Here is a 25,893-nt window from a genome sequence, read left to right as displayed (position 1 = left end):
AACTCATAAATGCCCCATTTTTCGCGACCCAGTACCAAACAAAAATAAACCGAACACCATGGCTATCAAGTTCATGTTCCTATTGTCCCGCCAGGGCAAAGTGCGGTTGACCAAATGGTACGAGACCATCAGTCAGAAGGAGAAGAGTCGGATCATGAAGGAACTCACGGCAGTGATATTGACCCGTCGTGCCAAAATGTGCAATATCTTGGAATACAAAGATATCAAGGTTGTATACCGAAGATATGCCTCTTTGTTCTTCATCATGGGGATCGAAAGTGACGACAACGAGTTGATCGGCTTGGAGATCGTCCATCGTTTTGTGGAGCAGATGGACAAGATGTACGGAAACGTGTGTGAATTGGACATCATTTTTGGATTCAACAAGGCCTACCACATATTGGACGAGTTGTTGTTGGACGGATACCTCCAGGAAAGCAGCAAGCGAGAGGTCATAAAACGGGTATCACAGCAAGATGATTTAGAGGGGCTTGATGATGTGGACGTACTTGTTAGTCTGTACTAGGTAGTCTATGAATGTATATCTATAAAAATGGTCATAAGTCTGCGAGAACTCGCAAGAAATGAGCCGTGCAACTTTGGTAGGTATAGCTAAAGTCAGTGGCAGGATCACACACGCACTTGTTGGACCGTCTAATGGCTTCGTCTTGAGGGCACTGCGCGTACGGCGAGTGATAGTACCCAATGTCATCAAGGTACAATACATCCAGTTTTTCCAAGTGAAGACTTACGTACATGGTGTGGACCGGAGCGTCGCCCCAGCGCTCGTAGAAAAATCCCCCGGCCTGGTCCAAGAACTGGAAGAAATCGGCGTACGATGCGGCCCTAAATACGTCCAACCGAGCAATCTCGAAGTTGGACCAAAAATGACACAAATTGTACGACAGCCACTGGTCGTGGTTCTGTACCAAGTCGATCAACGGACCCTGGATGTCGCGAGAGCGGGAGTACTCCTTGACCCGGTCCCAGAGGGTGGGGATCGTGTCACTGTACTCAAACATTGTCAAGGTGAATGCGAACTTCTTCTGCTCATCGTACATCCGGCGAAACACATCATAATTCACGTCACAAAGAAGCTTAATGCCCGGCTCGATCCGCCAGTAGAAGTCGTAATCCTGGAGAAGCTCGTGCTGGTAGAAAAATCCCAGGAAAAACCGGCACATGTGCCTATATGATTCGGATCCACCGTAGACGATATTGGCTTTTTCCATGGCCTGGCGGACGGCGGCCGCCTTTTTGACGTCCACCCAATCTGGATACGACCAATGATCCCGTGGCACCACTCCAAACCGCACTCGGGAGGCTGGTACAAATGCTGTCACCGATTCCATGAACAATTGTGTGAATGGCTCATCATTTAAAAACACATAGTCGTAATTGTACTTGGTATTAAATCGGTCCTGGACCGACTGAATGGTTTCAAGAAGATCGAAGAGTTCGTAGTTGCGACACAAAACAAGGAACGTAGCTGCAAATTCGGGTATGCTCAAACGGGTGTTTCGAGGCAGTGAGGAACCTAGGACATTACCAGCGTATGCTCCTGAACCATAGTCGTGGGACGTGTTTGCCACTGGAACCCAGTGGGGAGGGTCGTGAAATGCCCCTACACTGGCGGAATAGACCAACACAAGCGCCCAAATTAAAAGCACCACCATGGCCATACCCAGCACAGTTTAGGTTTCTGCACGTTTTCCAACCACCTCATCGACAAAAAGCGCATCAGCAAAAGTCGGTTTTCGAGAAACAACACACCATGGGACCTGACAATACCAGGCACTCCACCACCACGACACCTGCGGACACCACTACTACCGACACTACACACCTTGTACACAATAAGAATGGTCTTCGTAAGTTCATCGAGACATCTACTGCTGTTGTGGTTGATAGTAACTGTAAAGTAATTGGCCGCGATGTCTCGCACCTCAAACTCACCAAATTCAATAAGATAGGGGGACATAGCATCATCTACAAGTACGACAAGTATATCATCAAGGAGATTATGGAAGAGCATCTTATGTACGAGAAAATTATGGCCAACTACCCCCAGTTGAGCCAGTATTTACCTCTATACTTGGGCACGGTTAAATTGCAATTAAACCATGAGGTGAAAGATTACATAGTTTTGGAGGATTTGACCAATGAGCTTCTGCAGCCGTTTGTTGTGGACTTGAAGATGGGCACGCGGCAGTATGGTATCCACTCACCACCCGAAAAGGTCAAAAGCCAGAAACTCAAGTGTAAAAACCTGACGTCCTTAAGCTTGGGAATACGATTATGTGGGCTCCAGATCATCAACAAGAAGGGAAACTTTGAGCTCTACGATAAGTACTACGGACGCCAGCTAAATGCTACTGGGTTCTTGAACAATCTTGTTCGATTTCTAAATAACAAATCTCGTTACACCCTACTCATCAAATGCTTGAAGGTGGTGGAGCACTTGAAGCTGATCTCCAGTATGATCGAGCTGTTAGACTACTTCCGTCTTTACGGGTCGTCAATTCTTATTATATATGACAACATGGATGACTTCAACGTGATTATCAAGCTCATTGATTTCAGCAAGAGTTTCTTCTACCTGGAGCAGGAGTTCGGGAATTTGAACTTGGAAGCAACAAAGGATTATGGGTATTTGAAGGGAATATTCAATCTCATCGAGCTGTTTAAGGTGATATTCAACGCTGCCAGTGGCATGGTGATTGAAAACGATAATGAAAGAGTGTTGATGGAGACTATTGAACGAAACAAGCATGACTATATGGATAGTTGGAACAAGAAATTGGAGTTTCCGACTTTTCGTTACCAGTATGATGACCTTACTAGTGATTAGTTGTACTATAGCATACGCATTTAGCATTGTATCTAGAATGGATATAAACTCATTACAGTAGATCAATACGATAATACTAAATGGAAGGAATTGATACTTACATCGTATAATTAATACATACCCATTATAATAAAGACTCCATTTACGCCTATTAACGTTACAGCTTGATAATATCTAGTAGCATTCAATACCACAAAAACTAAATCCTCACCACTTGTAACGGAAGTTCATATTATCAATATCAGTCAAGTCCAGGAAATCGGTGTCTCTATTCTCAATTTCTGCTTCTCCGTAAAGCGTATTTCTCCTTTTGTTTTCCCTCCAACACAAAAACATATATACACACACAGCACAAATAGTAAGAGCATAGGCACCAAAAATGGCCCCCACACCCAAACTGTAGGTTGGGGCCTGTCTAGTCAAGAAGAACTGCGGAGCTATTAAGTTACTGACGGCGTAGGTCAAAAAGTATATGGAATTGGCCGTCACTTTTCTTGTGAACCCAGCATGATTTGCAGCAATTAAATTCAACGAAATAATGTACGATCCCAAGTAGAAAAATCCAAAGTAAAGCGACACGAGTCTGCTAGTGTACCATGTCAAAGGAAGTTTGTATAAGCAGCCAGTACCCACAAACGCTGGAATCAAGTAGAAGCAAAGAACCGCTCCTCTAAAGTGTTTTTTAGGCCAGAACTTCTCCAAAAGTGCCAAAGAACCACTAGCCATGTACACAGAAACCGTCTGCATAATCCCAGTGGGCATTGTCAACAAAGTACTATCCCGTGAACTCCATCCCAATCCGTTGACAATCAAAGGACTGAAGTTGGTGAGACCTCCGTTGGGGATCGAAATGAATAACTGAATAGCCACCATAACCCACACCTTGGGGTCCTTTAACGTCTGGAAAAACTGGTCTTTCTTGAACTTGGTGTTCTTGACACCCGTCTGGTTCTTTCTGACCCTGTCGATTACAATAGCCTTTTCTCTTTCGTTCAAATATCGACAGTTCACTGGCGAGTCGGGCAATAAAAAGAACTCCAAAATCCCATAAACCGATGACAAGGCCCCAATGATCCACATGAAGTATCTCCAGGGGGAGTAAGCAACATTAGTATATCCTCCAACCGCATATCCAATAGTACCGGTGAAAATGGTGGAAAAGCCAGTGTAGAAAAGTCCCAACCGAATCGACTGTTCAGGGCCCTTCTTGTACCAAGTACTCATGATTATAAGGTTAAGGGGCACAATAGGGGCTTCGGCAATCCCAAGAAGAACTCTACATGCCACCATCGTCTCGAAGTTTTTGGCAAAACCTGATCCGATGATGATAATACCCCACACAAAAAAGCATGCTCCCGAGACTTTGGCAACTGGCAACTTCTGAAGGATCATTCCACTTGGAAAGCACCAGAATAAGTATCCGAAGTAAAAGGCCGAACCAATCCAACTATACTGGTTTCCCACGAGTCCTAGATCTGTTTGCATTCCGTAGATAGAAGCGGTACCGGTAGAAACCTTGTCCATGGCACCAAACGTCACATTGAGCCAAAGAAATGGGATGAGGAACATATCACATTTCCACAAGATCTTTCTGGCTTCTTGCTTTGTGTATCCACCTTGTAAGATATTTCCATATTTCGCAGCGATATCTTGAGCATTTGAGACAATTGATGAGTTTAGTTCGAGATCGTCGGAAGTTCCGACTTCACTGACAGCCACTACAAGCTTTTCTTTCTTAGTGCTGGAGTTTTCGCTGGCTGACATGGTGCTGTGAATTTCAATGATAAGCACTTTTCAGCATTCTGCAGATGTTTATATATCCAAATACTGACATTTCCTCGATAACGGTGAAAGATGCGGAAAGAGACGTTATATCCGACACGTGACCGGCCTTATCAGGAATGTTATCGGAGATTCCGTAAAGTACTTTTTTTGAGCGGGATTTTGATGTGAGAGCTGGACGACGCGGGGGTACATCGAAGGAATCTTGAGGATTGTGCTGAAGGCGATATGGACATATTATGGTGCTGTGAACACAGGTGATGGCAGTTGTGCTCCGAGCGTTCTCTAGGTCGACAACAGCGCGCGACCAGGCGGTATCTCGCCCCGCTAGGCGGAGACTGCAGTTCTCTTTAAATGGAAATTTGAGTAGTGCGATTGGACGCTTGAGCCACGGAAAGTATGGCCCTTTCCGCTTTTGTACACCAGGAGCTTACACAAACCAACGTTAGGGCTTATATATCTTCAAGAATGTCCTCTTATCTTTCGTTTCCTATTGTGCAGCATCCAGGAAATCCCCCTTCAGTCCATTGCTTTCCGCAGCCCCATAACCAGCTGTCTTTCACCTAACCCAGTGGCTTCGCTTCAAATGCCCACATCCGTTGTTTTTTTTCCAAACTACAAACATGGCCAAAGACAAGGAAACCACAAAGAAGGATGGCGACTCCAGGCGTAAGAGATCATTTTTCAGCTGTGACCGGTGCAAAACCAGAAAACTTGCTTGTGTCCGTCTCAATGAGAATCTCAGCATTTACGAACCGTGTGCAACATGTAAAGCACTTGGACTCGACTGCAAAACCACCATTCAGCGTAAAAGACGACGGTTGGATATCAAAACCGTTTCTCTCATTAACAAGGAATATATGGCTAAAATCTTGGAGTCTTTATACCCGCTGGTGGACTTCAATGATACCAGCTCTTTGCAGGCTTTACACCAAAGTATCACTCACCAGGACTCTAACGAAGCACTCCGATATGGCTCTTTTTCCACGGCTGAAGGCGCACAATCCGAAGACAAGGAAGTGCTGTATGTGATATATAGTGGGAAAAGTGTCAATGGGGGGATTTCGTCAAGTTCTTCGTCGTTTGGGCTGCAACTGGGTTCTTTTGATAGAATCATATACGACAACGACGGCCGATCTCACTTCATGGGATGTTTTGGATTTACTGGAAGCCTCACGGTACTTCTCAGCACATTCATACGGATAACTCCACACAAAGATATTAATTCCATCAAGTTTATCGCCGTGATGAACAAAAGAGGGTCAGTGATATCTTCATTTTCAGAGGCCACAGAGCCCGTGATCTTTCGAAATATCAACACAAAGACTTACCCACTAGTGTGTTATTTCTCACGGAAAGAGGCAGACTTCTACGTGGATAAGTTTTACCAATGCCAGCAATCGCTTCTTTCAGGCATGAATAAACAGAAGTTTACGGATATGTACGACACTTTCTGGAGGATCAATGTGGGAGAACTTCCTCCGCATACTCTTTCAATTCCTCAGTACTGCTGTATTTATGTGGTGTGGATCACTGGGGTAGGCATGGAGCTATACCCAGGAACTTCTATGCAAGACACATACGAATTGGTCAACCGGTATATCAACTTGATCAAGATCTTGCTTTCGGATATCTTCCTTGTTCCATCCGCAGACGGGATCTTGTGTCTTCTTCTATTATCACATTTCTTTGAAAGGAACATGCAAGTGGAAACCTCGTACATTTTGGCTCAGACTGCCGTGTGCCACGCCATGTCGTGTGGGTTTCACCGTGAATCGGTTGCAACCAGTGAAACATTCGACCTATGGTGGTCTTTGTTTGATAGAGAGATCAAGCTTGGTTTTTACTTTGGCAGAAGTCTGACGATTCCTTTGGAGCAGGTGGATTTGAACAATGAAAGACGATTCAAAGACGAAGACGGCAAGTATCTGAACTCATATTATCTTACGGAGTTGCACAAGTTGGCGTACTTATTCTTAAATCACAAAAGTCAGCTTCCCACTGTTTCTAAGAAGATCACTGCTAAGCATTTAGATGCTTCACTCGAGTTCGACAAGATTTTAATTGACTTTTACGACAACCTTCCCGAAAATTTCAAGCACTTTGAACATATACAGGCACAAGAAGCAGAGATCTTGAACCTGTACTATTTGACAGCAGTTAATTCTGGGTTCCCATTCATCCTATATCCTATTGAGCGCACTTCGATAGTGATGCTCCCGAGAATAAAAGACATGGTTCATTTGATCGAAAGGTGTATTGAAAGCTGTATTAGCCACATCAAGCTTGCTGCATTTGTTCAAAGAAGTGAGTTTTATCCGAGTGTTGAGTTTACGACAGCCACTACCGCGTGTTGTGTGATGGTTGGCTTGGTTGCTGGCGCACTTTTCTACAAGGTTACAGTCCATGCTATACCTGAGCAGTATAAACCTCTGGATATCGAAGACAAGCTAAAGCAAATTACCCGGTACTCGAAGATCCTTCGTATCTTGAACCAGCAAAGAGCCATGGATGCTACTGGAACACTGAGAGTTAGGAGATACTGGGTGGAAATCTTGAACGAAGACCTCAGTCTTCTTTTGACTGATGACGACAGCGAACCAAATACCCAAACCCTCAAGACGATGATATTGGGAGATGAAAATGGGTCTTTTGATCAGGAACACAAAGAAGGAGAGGATATAGTAGTCGAACTGGGAGCTACCGATAATCCTGAGAACTATCTCAACCCAGTATCTATTCCCAATCTTCTTGATATGAACAACTTCCTCGACGGGTATCTTTCGCAGCAGAGCTGGATGTCTGGTGTGCTTCGAGACATGGGGATCAGCAAGTAGACTATCAAAGGGGTAATATACCTACCTTCTGAGTATATGGTAGGCAGTTTCAAAGGTTGTTGAAAGTCAATGTTGGTTTGTTGATTATGAGAGGTATGTGTATTTTTTGCATTCTCGTACACAAACAGCGGATGAGAACAAAACAAACACAAATTTTTACTCAGGAGCCGAAGCTATTTGGCACATGCTAGTACCAGCACCTTCTTTTCCCTACCTCAAATCACTACTCTTACCTCTGCCCCACTCACCCAACCAGTTACATATGAATATAAACTCCAACTGATCCCTGATGTAACCCTTTTCTCATGTCAGATACCCCAGTGACCAAAAATAGTCTGAAACAGGGACCCCCTATTCAAACCTCAATTTTAGCCGCAGCTTTAGTTGCCAAGAGTCCATTTACTACGCACAAAAGAAGCATAAATTTCTAAGGAGTTGTTCAATTGAGTGCGAGGAAGCCTGGAACCTGCTTCCAATCCCGTAGCTAGTACACAAAACGACATAAATCGATCACTCTATTAACTGCATTTCGGTCTGTGAGTCAAAAATATCCTTTAATGTGGTCATGAACGCAACTTTAGATAGTCCATTCTATAAATATCAGCCAATGGGTGCAAATTATTCGCTGGGTACACATATTTTTATTTCGACAAGGTTTTCTACACACCTTTTTATTTCGAATGGTGGGGTGTATACTGGTTCAGCGCTTACAACTGGTTTGTTTCCTGTTTCCAGATATATGAGAAATGCTTGTCTCTTGTCTCCCTAACACACCTGGAATAATTTGGTCCCCTTGCTGACATGCAAAATGTCGCGCCCCTGCATTACCTGAATATCTCCGGTAGTTTCATCTGGCGTCACAAACAGATTGAGACAAATAAGCCCCACAAGGTTGCTTTTCGTACGTCACGTATGGGCGGCTAGTATCCCCGAAAAAGATATTGTAAGGGGCCTTGTGTTTTCAATCGTCCCAATGACGAAATAGCCAGCAGGAAAGTTTCCCAAAATAGTACCGTAACCATAGACAATGGTTGGTAGGATAATGCCAGCTACCGCGACATTGTCACGACATCACTATGATGCAATTGGCGATGGCTATAATTACTTTATTGAGTATGGGATGTGGGTTGCGTGCTGATATTTACCGCGCGGGCCCAAAATGGTGGTAGTGCGCCGGGTTAGGGCCATCACCTCACGTTATGGGAGGGTGTTTTTAGGGGCAATGTGGCCATTTTGACCTCAAACAAGACCGATTATCAGTCATAACGAGCAGTAAACATGAACGTGTCTCTTGGTATGTGCCAGTAGCAGATTGTATCAAAAGGCTATGTCCATACTGGTCGGAAACTCGCCTGAGCCGGTCCCAGAATTACTGCTGAGGGATTTAAATTTTTTTTCCTTTTGTGTATTGTTGGAGGACGCTCCCATTATTTCGTAGCGTGAAATACCCGGGCGGTACACGTCGGTGTGACTTTGTTTTAGCATTAGAATATAAATATCCTCAAATTTTCATGGGTGTAAAATTTGGTAGATTTCATTTATTGAAGTTAAAGGTTAAAGGTTTCACTTGCGTTTGAAAACAATAGTTTGTGACTAGTTTCGACTTTTATTCGTCTCACCGGGTGTTTATTGAGCTTTTCATAAAGTTTGATAGGTGCTGCTTATATATATATTTGCTCCAGATATATATATAACACAAACAAAACAAAAAAAAACTTGAATTAAGGACTCCATCCTTCTTCATTTCCCGTTAGTGTCCATCCTTTTTGGTTCCTTGGGTTTTACTTTCTACTTTACCTTTTTGCATTTGTTCAGAGTTGGGAAATCCATTATGTTTTGATTGACTAGCTCGATACTATCAATCTGTCCCAAAAAAAATTCATCAAATTAACTGAATCTATTCAATACTTTCACTGTCGTCACTCATTATGTCATTAATCAAATTGAACAAGAAGAAATCCAGCTTGAGTACATCAAGCGCTTCTTCTAATTCTAGTGGAGAATGCTACTATGCTCCACACACAAATAGTTTTGCTAAATTTGACGAAAAGAAAGATTACTTTAAGAGGTGTAACAAGAAATGTGAGAAGAAATGTCCTTCTTCTGTTAGTTTTTGTTTAAGTAGGTAACTTTACTTATTGTAATATACTTGTACCATTACGAAAAATGGGGTTTTGGGCATCCCAGAGTTTAACCACTTTAGGAAAGTATTGGGTCTCGAGAATACGACGATGCAGGCCGGGGCGGGCAACTACTTTGGCACTATTGTGGGGGGGTTGTGGGGGGGTTCTGGCGGTAATCGTAGTGGTATTTGGTAGTAGTAGTCAACACCTAGGATGATGCTAGATGGATGATGCTGGTAGACGTAGCGACAGACTCCTTCAGAACAAAACCGGAGCCGGTGCGACGATCTCAATATCCGGGCGTAGTGCGTGTAACTTTAGGGACGTTCTGGGAATGGCACATGTCACCTGTTGTAAACACCCCTGTGTGCCCTGTCATATGTGACTGGCAGTGTTGTATGTGATACATTTATCTGCTTGTTATGCAGAACGACGACCCTCATTGGCACTTACTTGCGACATTACTTTGGTCATACCCGGCTGCAACTGACGAGCACATCAGAAGGCATATAGCGGGTAGGGACAAGCACTGATGAGCGTGAACCACTTAAGAGGAAAAGGAATGTGATATGCATCTGACGAGAAGTGTGATATGCATCTGACGAGAAGTGTGGATCACGACATTTAGACGTCATGACTGTGAGGAGTGGGGACTAACAACAGAAACAGAAAAATCCAAATTCATTCAAGTGAACATGTAATGTAGCCGAGAAGAATTGTGGGTGATGATAAAGACATATGGGCTCATCCACCCAATGTCTTACAGTATGTACTGTTGTAGAGACGAAGATGTTGAAGAGTTCTGGCTGCGAAAAAGCTTAAACTGCATGCCTGCGGCCTTTCGAATGAATGTAAATTAGCATAACTGTGAAGATTATCAAATGAGGTTCGTGGATGGGAATGTAGATGTTTGGTATTTTTAAGTTACCGCTCGTAACGTGGAAGCTCCTCTATGTCAGTATATGTTGGAGGAAATGACGCCGGTTTTTCTGCTTCCACGTCAATGGACAATTTAACAGTCCAAATCTTTCCAGAAACGCTGACTTTCACTTCGAGTTGGTGTTCGCAGCATGCAAGCTTCGAGACATATCCTGAACTCATCTGTTTAAGAACTTTTCCTGGAATGCTGACTTCTCTTTTGGTCCCATCGTACACTTTTTTGCGGGCAGAAACACTGTAGTTTTCTCCATTGGTCACCGATACAGAGATCCGCTCCACCACAAACACACACACATACACCTCCCCGGGGTACTCAAATCGGACGACATTTGTCTGATTTTTGTAGAACAGTTTAGGAGTTGTTAGCACGAATTCTTGCTTGTGAAAATTTGCGGTGATCGAGAGGGTTTGTGGACGAGTTTGTTTCCGTACATTCACCAACTCCTTAACATTGTACTTTCGCCGAGGGGTCACTAAAATCATTTCCAACTCGTAATACTGGCTGAAATGTTCACTCTTGGTGGTCGGCATATCACAGATGAAAAAAAAGGGGATTTTATAGGTACCTTCAAGTTTACTGTAGTCAAGGTTCACCATCTGCGAAGTAGTGTTACACACTTCTCGCACTTTGTATCCCGGTCCTGCCATTGTGTAGATGGTCTGACGAACGTGTTGGTTCAACTTCAACTCGAACGATTCTATCCTGGCTTCACAGGTGTCGATATTCAAATCTCCACATATAACGTACTTGTCTGCGAAAGGAAACACCTGGTTCTCAAAGGCAAAAGTGGGTGAGGGTCTGCTATTGAAAGGGTTGCCAAAATTACTGGAAAGTATCATATGGGCTGTTTCCATGCTTTATGATCTAAGGTTATCTTGTCACCAGAGAGAAATTTACAAAAAATATATTACTCATAGTGCGCATATGCACACCGTCGCAATTTTGCAACCAATACTTTGTGCACACAAAGTAGAGGAGACGCGTAGGGATATCAGCTTCTTAGACTTTCCATTAAACTCTGCCGGACAAATTTCTTATTCCAGCGCATCTTTTTGAAAGAACACTAGTATCTATTTTACAGGTTATGGTTATATCACACGAATCGATGCGCTAAATTGAATTTCTTTAAGAAGCATTGATGTATACTGCAATGAATGCTAACAGCTATAAGTCTGTCTCTATCTGAATAAAATCGCTGTCCAATGACTCTGAGCTTGTTGGTTAAATCAGGGTGAGGGTCTCTACTTTTCATATTTATTATGCAGCTGTCGGCACATTAAAGCTGTCCATTCTAACATGTAGGAATTCTTGGGAAGTTACCCTTATCAGTATTAGAATTCCATAAATTAGAGAAATGTGCAACACCTCCCAATGTCAGTTAAATATTCCAGGGTAAGAGAGTCTTGTTTTGTCAGAAAGGTCAAAGCATCTTCCAGTGCTAGAAAAGGACGTTTTGCCAGAGAATTCAAAGTATCTGCCAGAAAATCACTCACAAGTTCAATTCTCGCCAGTGAATAATATGGGCAGTTTTGATGGAGATTTGGCTAGTCTTAAGCACTTACTGCTGATTCAGTCCTACTCTCTGAATTACATGTCAGATCTGAAGAAGCTTTTACAAACTGCACTTGATAACAGTCCCTGGCTGAAACTGAGGAAAAGGTTTAGTAGGCGAAGGTAATCTGGGCTTTTAATCCTATCATTTGGGACTTGATCCTTATTAGATACAGCTTCATTGACAACACCTATATGTTGAAGAAATCAATCTTAACGCCCAAACCATACACGGACGGATCACGAGCGACTACAATAAGATAGTAGATCAATATTTCTGGAATGTTAAACTAGATCCTCAATATTCTCAAGGATTGTGTCACTCAACATTATACCGGGTATGACCTTTTCACCCGGATTATGGCTTTTTGCGTGTTTGCTGACTTCTTGTTATCTTTTGGATCATTAGAGCTGCTATTCGAGAGTAAAATGTTTGTACGAGCTTTTGGGCAATAGCTGTCAATTTATTGCCAATCCTTCTCTAGGACCCTGGCGGTCTTTGCTGTCGGACGATGGGCTGTTCTCCACTATATAATATGCTGTTAGTTTAATTCGATTCATTTCTGTTCTTCAGTCGCGCGCGAAATCGCGTTGTTTAACTCACCATGAGCGACTTTGAAAAGTACAGAGACACGTTGATCCAGGAGATAAGCAACTCCATCAACTCCATTGTGTTGAACCTCAACACCTTGAACCGATCATTACACAATTCCATCCAAGTCAGCAAAGAATTCGATAACGTTAGCGATCTATGGGCAAACTTCTACAGCGGGCTCAAGAAAGAACTGGGCCAGCAAGAACCAGAAGAAGAGAATGAGGTGGAAGGCCAACAAGATACCCAGGGGAGCCAAGAAGCTTAAGTCGGTGGTGGATTAAGTGTGAATGTGTACTATTAGTTACTTTTTAATCCTATGTAATGAATCTATTTTATGGTGTTTACTGAGGCCGATTTTGTATCTGGGACCAGGGTTAATTTTGCTGAGGATGTCGGAAAGTTTACCAGACTTTTGGACCCGGGTCCTGGGAGTGTTATGTGATGGTCGTAGCATGGGGAGCTTGGGCGACAGCGTGGAAAACAGAGAGTCAGTAGGGAGCTGAGATGTATTGGGAGTCGTAGTCATAGAATTCATGGTCAAAGAAGTGGTGATTGAGGTCGTTTGAGTGAGAAATTCCTCGCCCGAGTTTGGTGTTGGTGTTGGTGTTGGTGTTTGGGAATGTGGGACATTTGTTTGTGGCTGTAGTCGTACAACTTTCGTAATGTCTATGGTATGGGCGAGGTTGTTTTCTGTGTGCTCTATAATCTCTTTGTGATCCATTATCTCTTTGTACTCGCTTGGTCTCGTGTGCTCTATTGGCTCTGCGTGCTCTATTGGCTCTGTGTAATCTATTGGCTCTGTGTACTCTATTGGCTCTGTGTACTCTATTGGCTCTGTGTACTCTATTGGCTCTGTGTACTCTATTGGCTCTGTGTACTCTATTGGCTCTGTGTACTCTATTGGCTCTATGTGCTTATGCCTAATGTTATTCAAGTCCGTCCCTACCAAGAGTGTGAACTCAACATCACTGTCCTCCACTTCACTCTCACTCTCAGAGTAGCCCTTAGTACTCCCCAGGGCCACTACTCCACTCCTCTGGCCCTTCGGGCCCTGTAGCATAATATCATCTAAAGGTGTAGCACTGCGATCCATGCCGTAAACAAACACCAAGTCGCGCCAAAATGCTGCAAAATCGACTCCACTAATACAACCTCAAGCTCACAAAAAACACCTACCTCGAGCCAGTAAAACTTCACATTATATACTCGACAGTGCTGACACCGTCGCTGGCCCCATCACCACCACCCCCAACACGAACCCACTACCATCATCTTTCAACACCTCCCTGGTACGTGTCTGCACCACAGGCTTTATAGCGCGCCCTACTCGTCCACCAAAAACCTCAAATTCAATTCACACGGCCAGTGTGCAATTCAAATCGACCCCAAGTCTCCAGAAATCGCCCGTTATTTCTCACAGGCCCCCAACTGCCGTAGTGATATTACTCACAAATGCTCTTCGGAGCCCAGCCTAATACTTGAAGTAAGTTCTGACCCATACACCCACCGAAGTTGTCCAAAACCACTGTTGATCCATGATCAGCTCCTAAAGCCGGTGCCCGCAGTTGTTAGTACGATACTAAAGTAGAGCCCTGGCTTCACCTACAAAAGCTTGCAAAATGTGGAGTTTTCCGGGGCTCCGGCCCCTTTAGTAGGTTACAATTGGGGAATCCGGCTATTTTTTAGTGAATATTCACTTATATTAGCCAAAAGACGCGTTGGAGGTGACTTTGTCACAGTATCGATACGCGGTACGCCTGAGTCTGTGGTGATTAGGTGGCGATGATGCGATGGGAGAGGTATTCCACTGGCCGGAATTGAATGGTAAGTACCACTCAAGCACGAAGCCTTCAAACTGTTACTAACTTTACCCTCACCCGGGGCTGCCGTCTGTGGCATACTCCGTATCCTCTATGCTTCTCTGTTGTCGCTGTTTGTTCGGCGGTTCTTCCATTAATCAATTAACTTTTACATAACTACACACTTGGAGCAAGTCGATTGTGATTCGGCCTCCGCAGGCTTCAGCTGTGCTTCTCTCTTGGCAACAGGCTTTTCCGTGGGGGAATCAGCAGTGGCAGTGGTAACCGCTTCCTTGGTGGGTTCAGGTTCACTGGTTCCCACAAGCTTGTTAGCAGTGGTGAAAAAACTCTTACCTTGAATGGCTGCAATATCCAACTCAAGTTTACTTGGTTGTCTGGAACCATCGCCACCAGCAAAGGCTCCCGAACCCCATGGAGAGCCTCCATGAGCTTCTTCCAAGTTGGTCAAAAGTGGGAAAGCTTCGCCGTATCCCAAAGGCACATAAATCATACCGTGGTGAATGAACGAAGACAACGCGTTTCTGGCGGTGGCTTCCTGGCCTCCACCGGCACCGGCAGTGGAAATGAAGAGCCCGAATGGCTTACCATATAACCCTCCAGATGCCCATAAACCACCGGTTTGGTCCCAGAAAGCTTTCCATTGGGCAGGTAAGTTACCAAATCTAGTAGGAATTCCGAACAAGAACGCATCGTATTCCTTCAAGGTGTCCACAGACGCAAGTGGTACGTCGGACTTTGGTGGAGCGTACATGGCTTTCAAGACCTCTTCGGGTAAGGTTTCTTCGATTTGGAATAAATCGGCTTGACCACCAGCAGATTCCACTCCCAGTTGGATGGACTTGGCCAAGGTTTCAACATGGGTGTAGGTAGAGTAGTAGATGACGGCGACCTTCATAGTTATTTGCGGTAGACTCTGGAGAAAAGCGGTATATATATATATGTATCGATTGAGGTTTATTTGAGAGATTAGTAAAACTGAATGGCGTGTGAGCAAGCTTAATAATCCATTAGTAAAGTGCGAAAAGCTGCGAATGGCTGGATGTTCGTATATTGAGCTAGATGGGATGAATTGGCCATAGTGGCCTGTAAGGTGGGAGCAGAGGTGTTGAATGATTGAGTGTTTATGGAATGTTGTCTGACTGCCGAGCTGTCCAGATATCCAAGTTTGGGTCTATAGGTGTATGGGTGTATGGGTCATACGCTGCTGCTGGGCTTATTCTGGCATCCGACCCGCACAACCGTTTCTCACTTCCGGGCCCGGAGCTCATTTTACTAAGGCTTATTCAGCAAATTGCTGCAAAACCACACTATATAAACCTCACCGAAACCACCATATACTTTATCAACGACAATAGCAAATTAAAATGGCTCCAAAGATCGCTATCATCTACTACTCAACCTACGGTCACTTATATGCGGCTGCCCAAGAGGTGCAAAAGGGTGTCCAATCTGCCGGTGGAAGTGCCGACCTCTACCAAATCAAAGAAACCTTACCAGAAGAAGTGTTGAAAGCCATGCACGCTCCACCAAAGTCCGACGTACCACTTGCGTCTGTGGACACCTTGAAGGAATACGATGCGTTCTTGTTTGGAATTCCCACCAGATACGGTAATGTTCCTGCCCAATGGAAGGCTTTCTGGGACCAAACCGGTGGTTTATGGGCAGCTGGTGCCTTGTACGGTAAGCCATTTGGAGTGTTTGTTTCCACTGGAGGTCTTGGTGGAGGGCAAGAGGCCACTATAATCAACTCGTTGTCTTCGTTTATTCACCACGGTATGGTCTATGTGCCTTTGGGATACGGTGAAGCCTTCCCACTTTTAACCAATTTGACCGAGGTTCATGGCGGCTCCCCATGGGGTTCTGGTTTGCTTGCTGGAGGCGACGGTTCCAGAAAGGCCAGTGAGTTGGAGAACAAGGTTTTCAACATCCATGGAAAGACTTTCTACAAGACTGTTGAGAAGTTTTAGATTTAAAAACCTATGCTACAACTGGATATGCTTTATGGCTTGTGTATGTTTCAAGTAGATGTGCTTATTACAAAACTATGGTTTGAGACATGTATTGTATTTGTGAGCCTATGTGCTATATCGCTTCTTGCACGTTACATTCATTTTCTGTATTGCTGCGTATATCTGATTTCTAATGTACTTCTATCTACATCTCGTTTTCTGATGTATTCATATTTACACCTGATTTCTCTATATCTAACTCTATTGATCTATCATATGTATCCATGGTCCTGGGTTCTGAGCAAACAGATATCCTCACAAACTCTTCCAAACTCCTCCACTAACCCAGCATCAATGATTTCTCTCCAAATCCCATACTTATGTGCTCTAGAACTGTCCTCCTCTTCACTGACCAATCTTCCAAGTCTATCTTCGTCACCAAACAAAAACGCCTTTCTGTTCTCCTTGTATGCTTCCCAGTTAGCCTTGCCGTTGGCAAAGTCCAACCAAATCTTCGACATTTGCTCAGACAACTCCCACAGTTTTTGCGGCAAAGACTTCTTCAAAAGCCCCCAAATGTACACATTGTCTAAAGAATGGTGAGCATATCCACCCCATTCGTTATCGTACGGGGACTTCTGGTCAAAATGGTACACGAACGAGCTGGGGTTTGCTTGGTAGAAAATGTAGTTTGGCAAGATGTACATTCCGTCCGATGTCATAGACTCGACCTTGGCATAAGTTTCGTCCACCGAGTCAGTGGACTTAATGTCATAGAGTTCCAAGAACTTCTCGGCAACTTCGATAGAACTGCACTTTCTCTTGAAGTCCGCGACAAACTCAGCACCACTCATGTGCTTGTAGGCCGAGTTCCAGATAATACACTCGTTGACGCAGTCTCCGATCATAATGGCCTCTACCCCCAGTGAAGCATCTTTGCCAACGTCTGCCCACGAAGGGATCTCAGGTAACACCGACCCATCTTGGGTGTACGCCATGGTGACAAACTGGATTTCAAACAAGTCCTCATTTGTTTGAGTCAATGTTTGTTGATCAACAGCCAAAAGAGCCGCAACACGCTTCTCCCATGGTAAATTGGTGTCAATCCCCAATTTCTTGAGCAACTTGAGGTACACTACATCGTACTGTTCGACGGTGAAGATACCACAAAGAGGAGCCAAACCACTTTGCAAAATGGCTCTCGAGAACAACCCATCGTTTTGCAACAAGGCCAAATGGGTAGCCTGACTTCCGGCAGATTGGCCAAACAAAGTGACTCTCAGCTCATCTCCACCCAAGTACTTGATATACTTGTTGACCCAGCGTAACACGTTCGTCTGGTCCGATACTCCGTAGTTTCCCACACCGTCTTCACCAAAACTCTGGTTGTACTTCTGTAAGTCCTTGGATGCCAAAAACCCGACCGCACCCAAACGGTAATTGAACGAAATGACAATAGTAGGCTCCTTGAGGTCCACAGAAATTTTGGCAAGCTGGAGTCCGTCATAGATACACGCATTTCCAGCCCCGTAGGTGTTGGCTCCTCCATGAATAAATACCATTACTGGCATTTTCTGATCGCTCTTAGGAGCACTGATATTGAGATTAAGACCGTACTCATCCTGGCCAGGGATGTTGAGCCAGGGCCGATCGAACATGGGGATCGGGTAGAACGACCGCTTTATCTGCGGGATCATTGGCCCGAGCTGGGTTCCGTCGTGGACTCCGGTTTCCCATTTGTCCTTCAACACCGATTTTCTAAAGCGGCCTGGTACGGTGGCATAGGGGATTCCCAAGTATTGGGCCACTCCAAGTTCCTCATAGTCCAAGCCTTTCACGCTTCCCAAACCAGGTATTTGTGTTTCGCAAGCAGTAGGCCTGTAATCGTATTTCATAGTTGTTGTGGATGGAATTGTACCTGAGGCAGATTCGCAGACTTTATATAATATGGGCATATTGTAGATAGGCTGATTTCGGGTTTCGCATTTGGATTCGCAAAAGTTTCAAACTTCAAATACACAATGAGAAGAGTAATAGTATGTGTGAGACACCAGAGCGGTAGTGGTGAGGGTTACTAACATCTATAGGCGTGTGAATATTGCAGGTGAGTACTGTCATAGGTCTGTCTTTTTTACGGCGTCTCTAACATACTTTTAGAAAGAGAAAGAGCAAATGTATTCATAGCGGTAAGCTGCCTTGTATAGCGTGCAGTGTCGATGAGAGGCGAAACACTTGTGTATTAGGCTACCCAGCACTGACCATTGAACAACTGAACAAGAAGAGGCGAGTGGCACTGATTCCGGGTGTTCAAGGTGAAAAAAGCAGTTCGGAGCTGCCAAAAACAACGGTAGTAGCACCAAGACCACCCATTTCAGTCTACATCCCTAGTGTTAAGGACTCAGTGGTGCTAAAGAATGTGTTCACTAACATTAAGAAATGGTTTCCTGAGCTTCTCTTTCTTCATCTTCCGTCGCTTCAATTGGGAAAAGCTGAACCGGTAGTATTGAACGCCCTTTTGGCGTTGTACAACTGCATCAAAGATGAGCTGGAGGACATCGATGGGCTTGGTATCAACAATTTCGACGTCTACTACAATCGTGCGGTGCTAGAACTATCGACCCCGACGTTGATCTTCGAGAGTCCTACGTTGGAAGCGGTTGAATCGCTTTTGATATTGACGATGTTGGACTGGCATCGTGATAACCACTATAAAAGTCGTATGATGATCGGGATAGCGTCCAGTATGGTGGAGTCATTTGACCGCTTATTGAAGCGAGGCGACGACTTGGAGCTGGGGTTAGATAACGACAGTGCTTTCAACTCGGAAAGAGTGCTACGGATCTTCTGGAGCTGTTTTATCATTGAAAGAGTGATTTCGGGAGGCAGAGACAGAAACTCTTCTCTCAACTTCCTAAACGTGTATTCGGTGTCACTCCCTGTATGTGAAGAGAAGTTCTTGTACATGAACTCAGTGAACAGTGTTGCTGAAAGTCGATTGGAGACGTTGGGAAGCTTCAACCAGCTTACGTTTCCTGAAAATGAGAACAACAGTGGTAGTTTCTTGATTAGGTTATACGAACTCTGGGGGAAAATCATGAACTTTCTAGTCAAGGGTGGAAGAAGAACATATAGAGATCCACCTTGGAGCGAAAAGTCGGTGTTTTATTTGATTAAGGCAAAGCTTTATGAGTTTTATACCAAATTACCCGAGTGCTGGAAATGGTCTAGAGAACGATTTCATGTCCATACGCTCAGGGGCTCGGAAAATGAGTTTGTTATGGTCAACATTCTCTACAACTTGTGTCTTGTCTGCCTCTCTAGAGAATACGTCCCGTTTTTTCCCCATTCCAACGATAAGCCTGTAGGGCCAACTGAATCTCCAATTTTACCTGCTCCACCAGATCCAGAGTTCTGGAATAAAAACTCCTTATTGAAGTTTGATAGTGCAAGAGCCTTAATCTCGATCATCAGGTGTGCTGAAGAAGATGAAACTTGTGGAATCAAGTCTCCCTTCTATGCTTATTGCATCTATACAGCCGCGTTATCGGCATTCTACGGAAGCTCGTTCCACTGGATGGATCCCCATGCTTCCCAATATATCGGGGATCCTGAGTACGACTTCTCCATCACAGGAATGCAAATGATGCAAATTTTGTCGGAAAAGTCCAAGAAATCCTCCATTTCCTTATCATGGGTCAACACTGCGTACTTGGTATGTGACTTGTACAAGGCAATTTCAAATAATAGAGAGAAGGCCATAGAGCTACAGTTGGGAAGAAACTCTCTTCGCCGGTTGGAAGACTCCATTCAAATGACCAATACGGGCCATGATACTGAAGAGAGCAGAGAATTGATAAATGCTGTCAACACTGGGGGCTCGGGAAAAGGTGTTACCCCATCAGAACTTGGGGGCGATAATGAAACTCAGGCGGACTTCTTCGTCATGTCCCAAGATTTTCTCCTTTCGGGTAATGATAACGATCAGGTAGAGTTCCTCGCGAGGATTCTCAAGGAGATGACGGAATAACCTGACTGATCGGGTTTCGCGTTTCGCGTCTCGCGATACAAAAACCGTTATCTCTTATCGATGCTCAGATTTTCAGTCGCTGACGTACAATCTAAAACGGCTATATCTAATGCTCTGAATATTTATAGATACGCTGGGATCCTGATATTGCACAAGCAAGTAAAACAAATACTATGTCTTTATTAAGTAAATGGAAAGAAACTGATATCTTCAAGGAAATCACTCCCCGGATGATTTTCATCGCCTTTTCGGCATCATTGGCAGCGATGAACGCTGGTTACGAAGGTGGATATTTTTCAACCATTCTTGTTAACCAATTTTTCCTTGGAAAATACGGCCACTACACGGAAGCGGCTGGAGTCAAGACTCTTGACAGTGAGTACCAGAGTGTCGGTTCTGGTTTGGGAAGTGCTGGTACTATGTTGGGTGCTGTTTTCTTTACGCCTATTGGTGAGAGATTCGGAAGAAAATGGGCTATTTTTGGTGCTGCTGTCATCAGTATCATCGGAGTTATAATCCAGTGTGTTGCTTCAGGAAATATATGGGCTTTTATTATGGGAAAGTTCATCAACAATATGGGAACTGGTGTCGCTAATGCCATTGTGCCTGTGTACTTGTCTGAGTGCTCACCTGGTGTGATCAGAGGAACCATTACTTCTTTTTACCAGTGGTTCTACACCTTCGGGCAGTTCTGGGCTTACCTTATATGTTATTTAACTGAAGATATTAACAGCAAGTGGTCTTATTTGTCGGTGGTGGTAGCTTCGGTCTTCATTCCTACCGTTTTATTGTTTACCAGTGTGTTTCTTACCGAAAGTCCTCGTTGGTTACTTCAACAAGGACAGGTGGACAAAGCCAAAGAGAACTACCAATTGATCTTCAGCAAGAGTGACCATCTTGAATTCGAGGTCATGATGCAAGAAGTTGGTAAAAAAGATGGCCATAGTTCTTCATGGGCAGACTTGTTCAAGGGTGTCAACTTCAGAAGAACCTCTCTTGTCTTAGCCATTCCTTGTCTTTTGAACGGTCAAGGTTTGGCATTCATGGGAAACTACTTGGTGTTGTTCTTGGTGCAAATCGGTATCAGCAACTCGGTGATGATTTTGACAATCATGATGGCAGTTTTGCTTGTGACAAACACTTTCTCTTTCTATGGAGCCGACAAGTTTGGCCGTAGGGTTCTTTTAATGGGATCCTCTCTCATCATGTTTAGTTCCTTTTTCATTGTCGCCGGTGTCGGATACTATCTCCCATCCACCCACCAAAATCAACAGGTGTGTTTGGCATTCCTTTTTATTTGGTGTATTCTGTATGGTTGTACATGGGCCCCATTGGCACATATTACTGCTGGGGAGTTGCCCAGTGCAGAGTTGAGAGAAAAGTCTCTTTCGTTGGCTACATTCCTCAACTTCGGTATTGGTATGATGATTTCGTTTGTTAACCCTTACATGCAAAATACGGGATACGGAAACCTTCAAGCTAGAGTTGGCTTTGTTTATGGTTCTGTATCGATCTTGGCTTTCACCTACGTTTACTTCCTCTTGCCGGAAGTTAAGAAATTACCCCTTAACATTATTGACACCTTGTTTGAAAGAAAAGTGGAAACCTTCAAGTTCCAGGAAGAAGGCCTCAAGTTATTGGAGGAAGTCAAGGATGCCGATGAACTCGAAATTACCAGTATTTTGAGTTCCAGGCCTAACGAGAAATCTGGTGATATTGGTTTCTCTGTGACTGAGAAAGAAGGTTCTGTTTAATTATTTTTATATTATATGCTGTCTAGAAATTCATAAAACTATTGTGAGGTATGAACCTAAAATACTTTAGCAAGTTATGCGATGTGGAGTTTATCGAGGTAACTTTGTAGATATAGATGGTTCCAACAACTGTTGGTTTAATAGGCTTGGAAATAACACAACATTAGCTACTCTTCATTCTATGTTTGGTATATTGCTAAATACCCAACTCATTTTCAAGTTGGCCTATAGATTTAGCAAGCGTCTCCACAATAATGTCGATATCGTTGGAAGTTGAAATATACATAGGTGCAAGGAGTACGTGGTCACCCACATATCCGTCAATGGTTCCCGATCCTGGATATATAGCAATTCCATTCTCAAATGCCAACGTTTTAAGTTGGTATCCGACATTCAAAGCCTTTTCAAAGGGTTCTTTGGTTTGCTTGTTCTTTACAAGTTCAAGTCCCCAGAATAACCCTCTACCTCTGATGTCACCAACAATTTTACTATCTCCTACAATTTCCTTGAGTCTTCTACCCAAATATTCACCCTGAAGAGTGACATTCTCAAGCAAGTTGTTGTCCTTGATATAGTTTAAAACAGCCACCCCAGCACTACAGGCTAATGGAAATGCTTGGTAGGTGTGACCATTACTGAACAGGTCAGATCCGTTTTCAAGTGCCTCCACAATCTTATTACTGAAGAAACAAGCAGATAACGGAGAGTACCCACTTGACATGGACTTTCCACATGTAACCACATCAGGAACAATGCCTTCGTGTTCCCAGGCAAAAAACTTTCCAGTTCTTCCTGATCCACACATGATCTCGTCCAACACTAACAACACATCGTACTTGTCACAAACCTTTCTTATTTCCTTGAAATATCCCGGAGGTGCTGGAACAGCTCCCGTGGTGGCTCCCACTATGGTTTCGGCAAAGAAAGCTGCGACGTTTTCTGGTCCCAACTCAAGAATTTTATCCTCCAACTCTTTAGCCAATCTGTCGACATACTTTTCTGTAGATTCGCTTTCTAACTTGTATCTGTACTCGTAAGCTGGGCTAACTTTGTGCATGTGAGGACTCAATATGTTCTCAAAGAACCTTTTTCTAGCAGGATATCCACTTAAGGACAACCCTCCAATACAGTTTCCGTGGTAGGACTGGTTTCTAGAAATAACTTCGGTTTTGGTGGTGATCCCTCTTTCCTGGTGGTACTGAATAGCGAGCTTTAAAGCAGCATTAGTGGCTTCAGAACCTGAAGTAACCACATACACACGACCAAACTTGTCTTTATAGTCTTCTACCAATGCTCTTCCGAGTTTCTCGGTAGCTTCAGTAGTGAATTCCAACGAGTGGACATACGACACGGTATCCAACTGGTTTTTGATGGCTTCGTTAACGTCAGGATTGCAGTGTCCTACAGATACAACAGCAGCACCTCCACAGGCATCTAAGACCTTGCGATCAGGAAGAATCAAGTACTTGCCCTTGGTATTCTTGACGAAGTTGGGGTCTTTACTCAAGATTCTGTGGGCTATTAGCAGGTGTTTGGAGGTCTCGATAGTCATGGGTGTGTCAAATTGGGATTATTTTCTTGCTGATTAGTGAATATATAGGTTCTTTATCGGTCCAAGCCCGAAACGCGAGGGATGCGCGAAAGCCGATCTAGATGCTTTCCGAGACGCGATCTAACCCGAACCAGAACGCCTTGCCAATGACGAACGGCTGGTAACTGAGCAGTTGGTAACTCATAAGGAATCGGAATGTGATTCGGGGTTGATTTCGTTTACAAGTGATCTTTTTGCGACGTTGATTAATCATACGATTAGCTTGCTATTAAATACTAGCCAATTAGAGCATAAAAACGTTAGATAGCTTGACCAAGGAACCATGAAAACCACCAATAAGGAGGTTTTGACACCCACTGTTCCAATGAGAGCTGGTCATATTTCAAGGATAGGTGTTCATCATACCAGTTTTTACGAATAGCAATTTGCGCATTTTCCAGGCTATTCGGAAGTACTTTACAATAAACTCAGAATAATAGAACTGCCAAGGCCATTTTGGTAGCTATGGTTCTGGATTTATTGTTGGTGGACGTGCAAGTGCCTGAATTAGTGTGAAGCCAATTTCAAGGTTGAAACTTTAAGCATCCATGTGCTGCCAGATGATACAGGGTGATCCAAAATCCAGGTATAAAAGGGTTTCTAACATGTAGCAACGCCAAAATAATGAAATCAGAGTAGTTCAGGACTCGATGGTTCAAAGCTTGTGGTCACTGGTGTTGATTAGTTCGTCTTTTTCTTCAAAATAATTCTCAGAGCTACAAGACACAAAATGATCTATATGGACCTGAAACGCCACCGTTGCAAATAAACTTTAAACTTTTGGGCGCAAAGGAGACTTAGTACAATCCTAGTGCCGTACTTTTTTTGCTATTAGAGTGTCTAGACCTTGAAAATTATAAAACACATGGGCTTTTTCCCAGTAGGATAAAGCTTTCGTTTCAATTTATAATTACTGGTTAATATATATATATGATGATGCAAATATATTTGAAGATGAATCTGTACGGTACTTATTTGTGGATACTGCTACATAAGCGTCATTGTGCTCAACCATTTTGAGTTTGCAGCAAATGTGGCTCCTGCACCAATACCACAAAACCCTGCTCGGCTCCGAAAGTTTTGGAACATATAAGTTCGTTCCACAGCTACAAATCAAATTTGGCAATAATTTATTGGCATCTCAAGTCTATTACTAGTCTACTGGTTTATACATGCCGAAATTCTGCTGTTAAAAATGCTGCTGTTGTACACTGTCAGTACGGAGTCTGTGAATAATTGGGATACCATTGACTTACACCCAAAACCCATCTCTCTAACAGTGACAAATTCTATCAAGTGTGTTAATTACAGCTCAAGCTTTTCGATAGCTTCTTGGAGCTTGAGCTCCCATTCTTTGAGAAAGGGATCATTGGTATAAGTTCCATCAAACTCAGATGCAACTCTTTTGGGGCTGGAAACATACTCGTATGGAATTTTCATAGATAACTCGTCAACAACATTCATCTGGTATTTGTTGACGAGTGCACGAAGATGGTCAAGTCCGAGACTGGCAGAAGTTGGGCCCTGGACTATAAGAATCACCGGCTTGCCGAAAAACTCGTGGAATAAGTGATCAATCATGATTTTCAATTGGCCAGTATAACTGTGGTTATACACTGGCGTCACAAAAATGATGGCATTGCAGGAAGAAACCTCCTTGCTCCAAGTCCTGATAATAGCATCTTCATATGAGCCGTCCTTAATATTCCTGGGACTGACCGAGTTGATTGGAGTGGAAACAAGATTCAATGGAGTGGTAGGTGTAAACTTTTTTACCTGGTAGTCGGGGTGCAAGGCCTTGAGCTGGTAGTGGATCCACGATGCTATGCCACCAGAATTATTCTTGAGGCGGGGGGATCCAACTAAAAGGCCAACTGTGAATTTAGCCATGGTTGATGGAAAATGACAATACTTGAGACATCTTATCAGATATTTATCAGGCGCGAGTCCCTGTCAAAAACTATTTTGCAATAAATCCAGATCGGCTCGTTCCGGAAGGCGAGATTTACGGACCGATACCCTATAAAGTCACATTTGCATTATGATTACGTAAAAAAGGTCGCTATCCTAAAT

The 25,893-nt window shown here is 43.7% G+C and overlaps 14 protein-coding genes across 14 annotated transcripts; 7 read left to right on the top strand and 7 right to left on the bottom strand. All coding sequences in view use genetic code 12, as the record gives it.

Annotated features, from left to right (window-relative positions):
- Positions 1-58: 58 nt before the first annotated feature.
- Positions 59-526, top strand: PSN45_003667 (uncharacterized protein; the record flags this gene model as incomplete). Its single annotated transcript, XM_006686456.1, has 1 exon — positions 59-526. The coding sequence occupies one exon, from the start codon at positions 59-61 to the stop codon at positions 524-526; it is 468 nt and encodes a 155-aa protein (XP_006686519.1).
- A 31-nt stretch (positions 527-557) lies between these two features.
- PSN45_003666 (uncharacterized protein) lies at positions 558-1,682 on the bottom strand (the record flags this gene model as incomplete). The annotated part of the gene is made up of 1 exon (XM_006686455.2): positions 558-1,682. The coding sequence occupies one exon, from the start codon at positions 1,680-1,682 to the stop codon at positions 558-560; it is 1,125 nt and encodes a 374-aa protein (XP_006686518.1).
- Positions 1,683-1,774: 92 nt separating this feature from the next.
- On the top strand, positions 1,775-2,851 carry KCS1 (inositol polyphosphate kinase kcs1; the record flags this gene model as incomplete). Its single annotated transcript, XM_006686457.1, has 1 exon — positions 1,775-2,851. The coding sequence occupies one exon, from the start codon at positions 1,775-1,777 to the stop codon at positions 2,849-2,851; it is 1,077 nt and encodes a 358-aa protein (XP_006686520.1).
- Positions 2,852-3,058: 207 nt separating this feature from the next.
- Positions 3,059-4,615, bottom strand: PSN45_003664 (uncharacterized protein; the record flags this gene model as incomplete). Its single annotated transcript, XM_006686458.1, has 1 exon — positions 3,059-4,615. One exon carries the CDS (start codon positions 4,613-4,615, stop codon positions 3,059-3,061), a length of 1,557 nt encoding a protein of 518 aa, XP_006686521.1.
- A 641-nt stretch (positions 4,616-5,256) lies between these two features.
- On the top strand, positions 5,257-7,470 carry PSN45_003663 (uncharacterized protein; the record flags this gene model as incomplete). The annotated part of the gene is made up of 1 exon (XM_006686459.2): positions 5,257-7,470. The coding sequence occupies one exon, from the start codon at positions 5,257-5,259 to the stop codon at positions 7,468-7,470; it is 2,214 nt and encodes a 737-aa protein (XP_006686522.1).
- A 3,047-nt stretch (positions 7,471-10,517) lies between these two features.
- Positions 10,518-11,387, bottom strand: PSN45_003662 (uncharacterized protein; the record flags this gene model as incomplete). The annotated part of the gene is made up of 1 exon (XM_006686462.1): positions 10,518-11,387. One exon carries the CDS (start codon positions 11,385-11,387, stop codon positions 10,518-10,520), a length of 870 nt encoding a protein of 289 aa, XP_006686525.1.
- Positions 11,388-12,689: 1,302 nt separating this feature from the next.
- DAD1 (Dolichyl-diphosphooligosaccharide-protein glycosyltransferase subunit dad1) lies at positions 12,690-12,944 on the top strand (the record flags this gene model as incomplete). Its single annotated transcript, XM_006686681.2, has 1 exon — positions 12,690-12,944. The coding sequence occupies one exon, from the start codon at positions 12,690-12,692 to the stop codon at positions 12,942-12,944; it is 255 nt and encodes an 84-aa protein (XP_006686744.1).
- A 1,703-nt stretch (positions 12,945-14,647) lies between these two features.
- On the bottom strand, positions 14,648-15,394 carry YCP4_4 (flavodoxin-like fold protein; the record flags this gene model as incomplete). Its single annotated transcript, XM_006686683.1, has 1 exon — positions 14,648-15,394. The coding sequence occupies one exon, from the start codon at positions 15,392-15,394 to the stop codon at positions 14,648-14,650; it is 747 nt and encodes a 248-aa protein (XP_006686746.1).
- Positions 15,395-15,863: 469 nt separating this feature from the next.
- On the top strand, positions 15,864-16,466 carry YCP4_3 (flavodoxin-like fold protein; the record flags this gene model as incomplete). Its single annotated transcript, XM_006686463.2, has 1 exon — positions 15,864-16,466. One exon carries the CDS (start codon positions 15,864-15,866, stop codon positions 16,464-16,466), a length of 603 nt encoding a protein of 200 aa, XP_006686526.1.
- Positions 16,467-16,720: 254 nt separating this feature from the next.
- On the bottom strand, positions 16,721-18,343 carry PSN45_003658 (carboxylesterase type B; the record flags this gene model as incomplete). The annotated part of the gene is made up of 1 exon (XM_006686464.2): positions 16,721-18,343. The coding sequence occupies one exon, from the start codon at positions 18,341-18,343 to the stop codon at positions 16,721-16,723; it is 1,623 nt and encodes a 540-aa protein (XP_006686527.1).
- A 126-nt stretch (positions 18,344-18,469) lies between these two features.
- Positions 18,470-20,475, top strand: PSN45_003657 (uncharacterized protein; the record flags this gene model as incomplete). The annotated part of the gene is made up of 4 exons (XM_066158137.1): positions 18,470-18,484; positions 18,536-18,552; positions 18,606-18,634; positions 18,803-20,475. The coding sequence occupies 4 exons, from the start codon at positions 18,470-18,472 to the stop codon at positions 20,473-20,475; spliced, it is 1,734 nt and encodes a 577-aa protein (XP_066014234.1).
- Positions 20,476-20,648: 173 nt separating this feature from the next.
- On the top strand, positions 20,649-22,229 carry PSN45_003656 (uncharacterized protein; the record flags this gene model as incomplete). Its single annotated transcript, XM_006686466.2, has 1 exon — positions 20,649-22,229. One exon carries the CDS (start codon positions 20,649-20,651, stop codon positions 22,227-22,229), a length of 1,581 nt encoding a protein of 526 aa, XP_006686529.1.
- Positions 22,230-22,425: 196 nt separating this feature from the next.
- PSN45_003655 (uncharacterized protein) lies at positions 22,426-23,781 on the bottom strand (the record flags this gene model as incomplete). The annotated part of the gene is made up of 1 exon (XM_006686467.1): positions 22,426-23,781. The coding sequence occupies one exon, from the start codon at positions 23,779-23,781 to the stop codon at positions 22,426-22,428; it is 1,356 nt and encodes a 451-aa protein (XP_006686530.1).
- Positions 23,782-25,125: 1,344 nt separating this feature from the next.
- Positions 25,126-25,710, bottom strand: PSN45_003654 (uncharacterized protein; the record flags this gene model as incomplete). The annotated part of the gene is made up of 1 exon (XM_006686469.2): positions 25,126-25,710. One exon carries the CDS (start codon positions 25,708-25,710, stop codon positions 25,126-25,128), a length of 585 nt encoding a protein of 194 aa, XP_006686532.2.
- Positions 25,711-25,893: the final 183 nt, after the last annotated feature.

The sequence above is a fragment of the Yamadazyma tenuis genome, chromosome 5 (genome assembly GCF_029203305.1).
Source record: "Yamadazyma tenuis chromosome 5, complete sequence".
NCBI lineage: Eukaryota > Fungi > Ascomycota > Pichiomycetes > Serinales > Debaryomycetaceae > Yamadazyma > Yamadazyma tenuis.
This window is presented reverse-complemented; position numbering and strand designations above follow the sequence as displayed.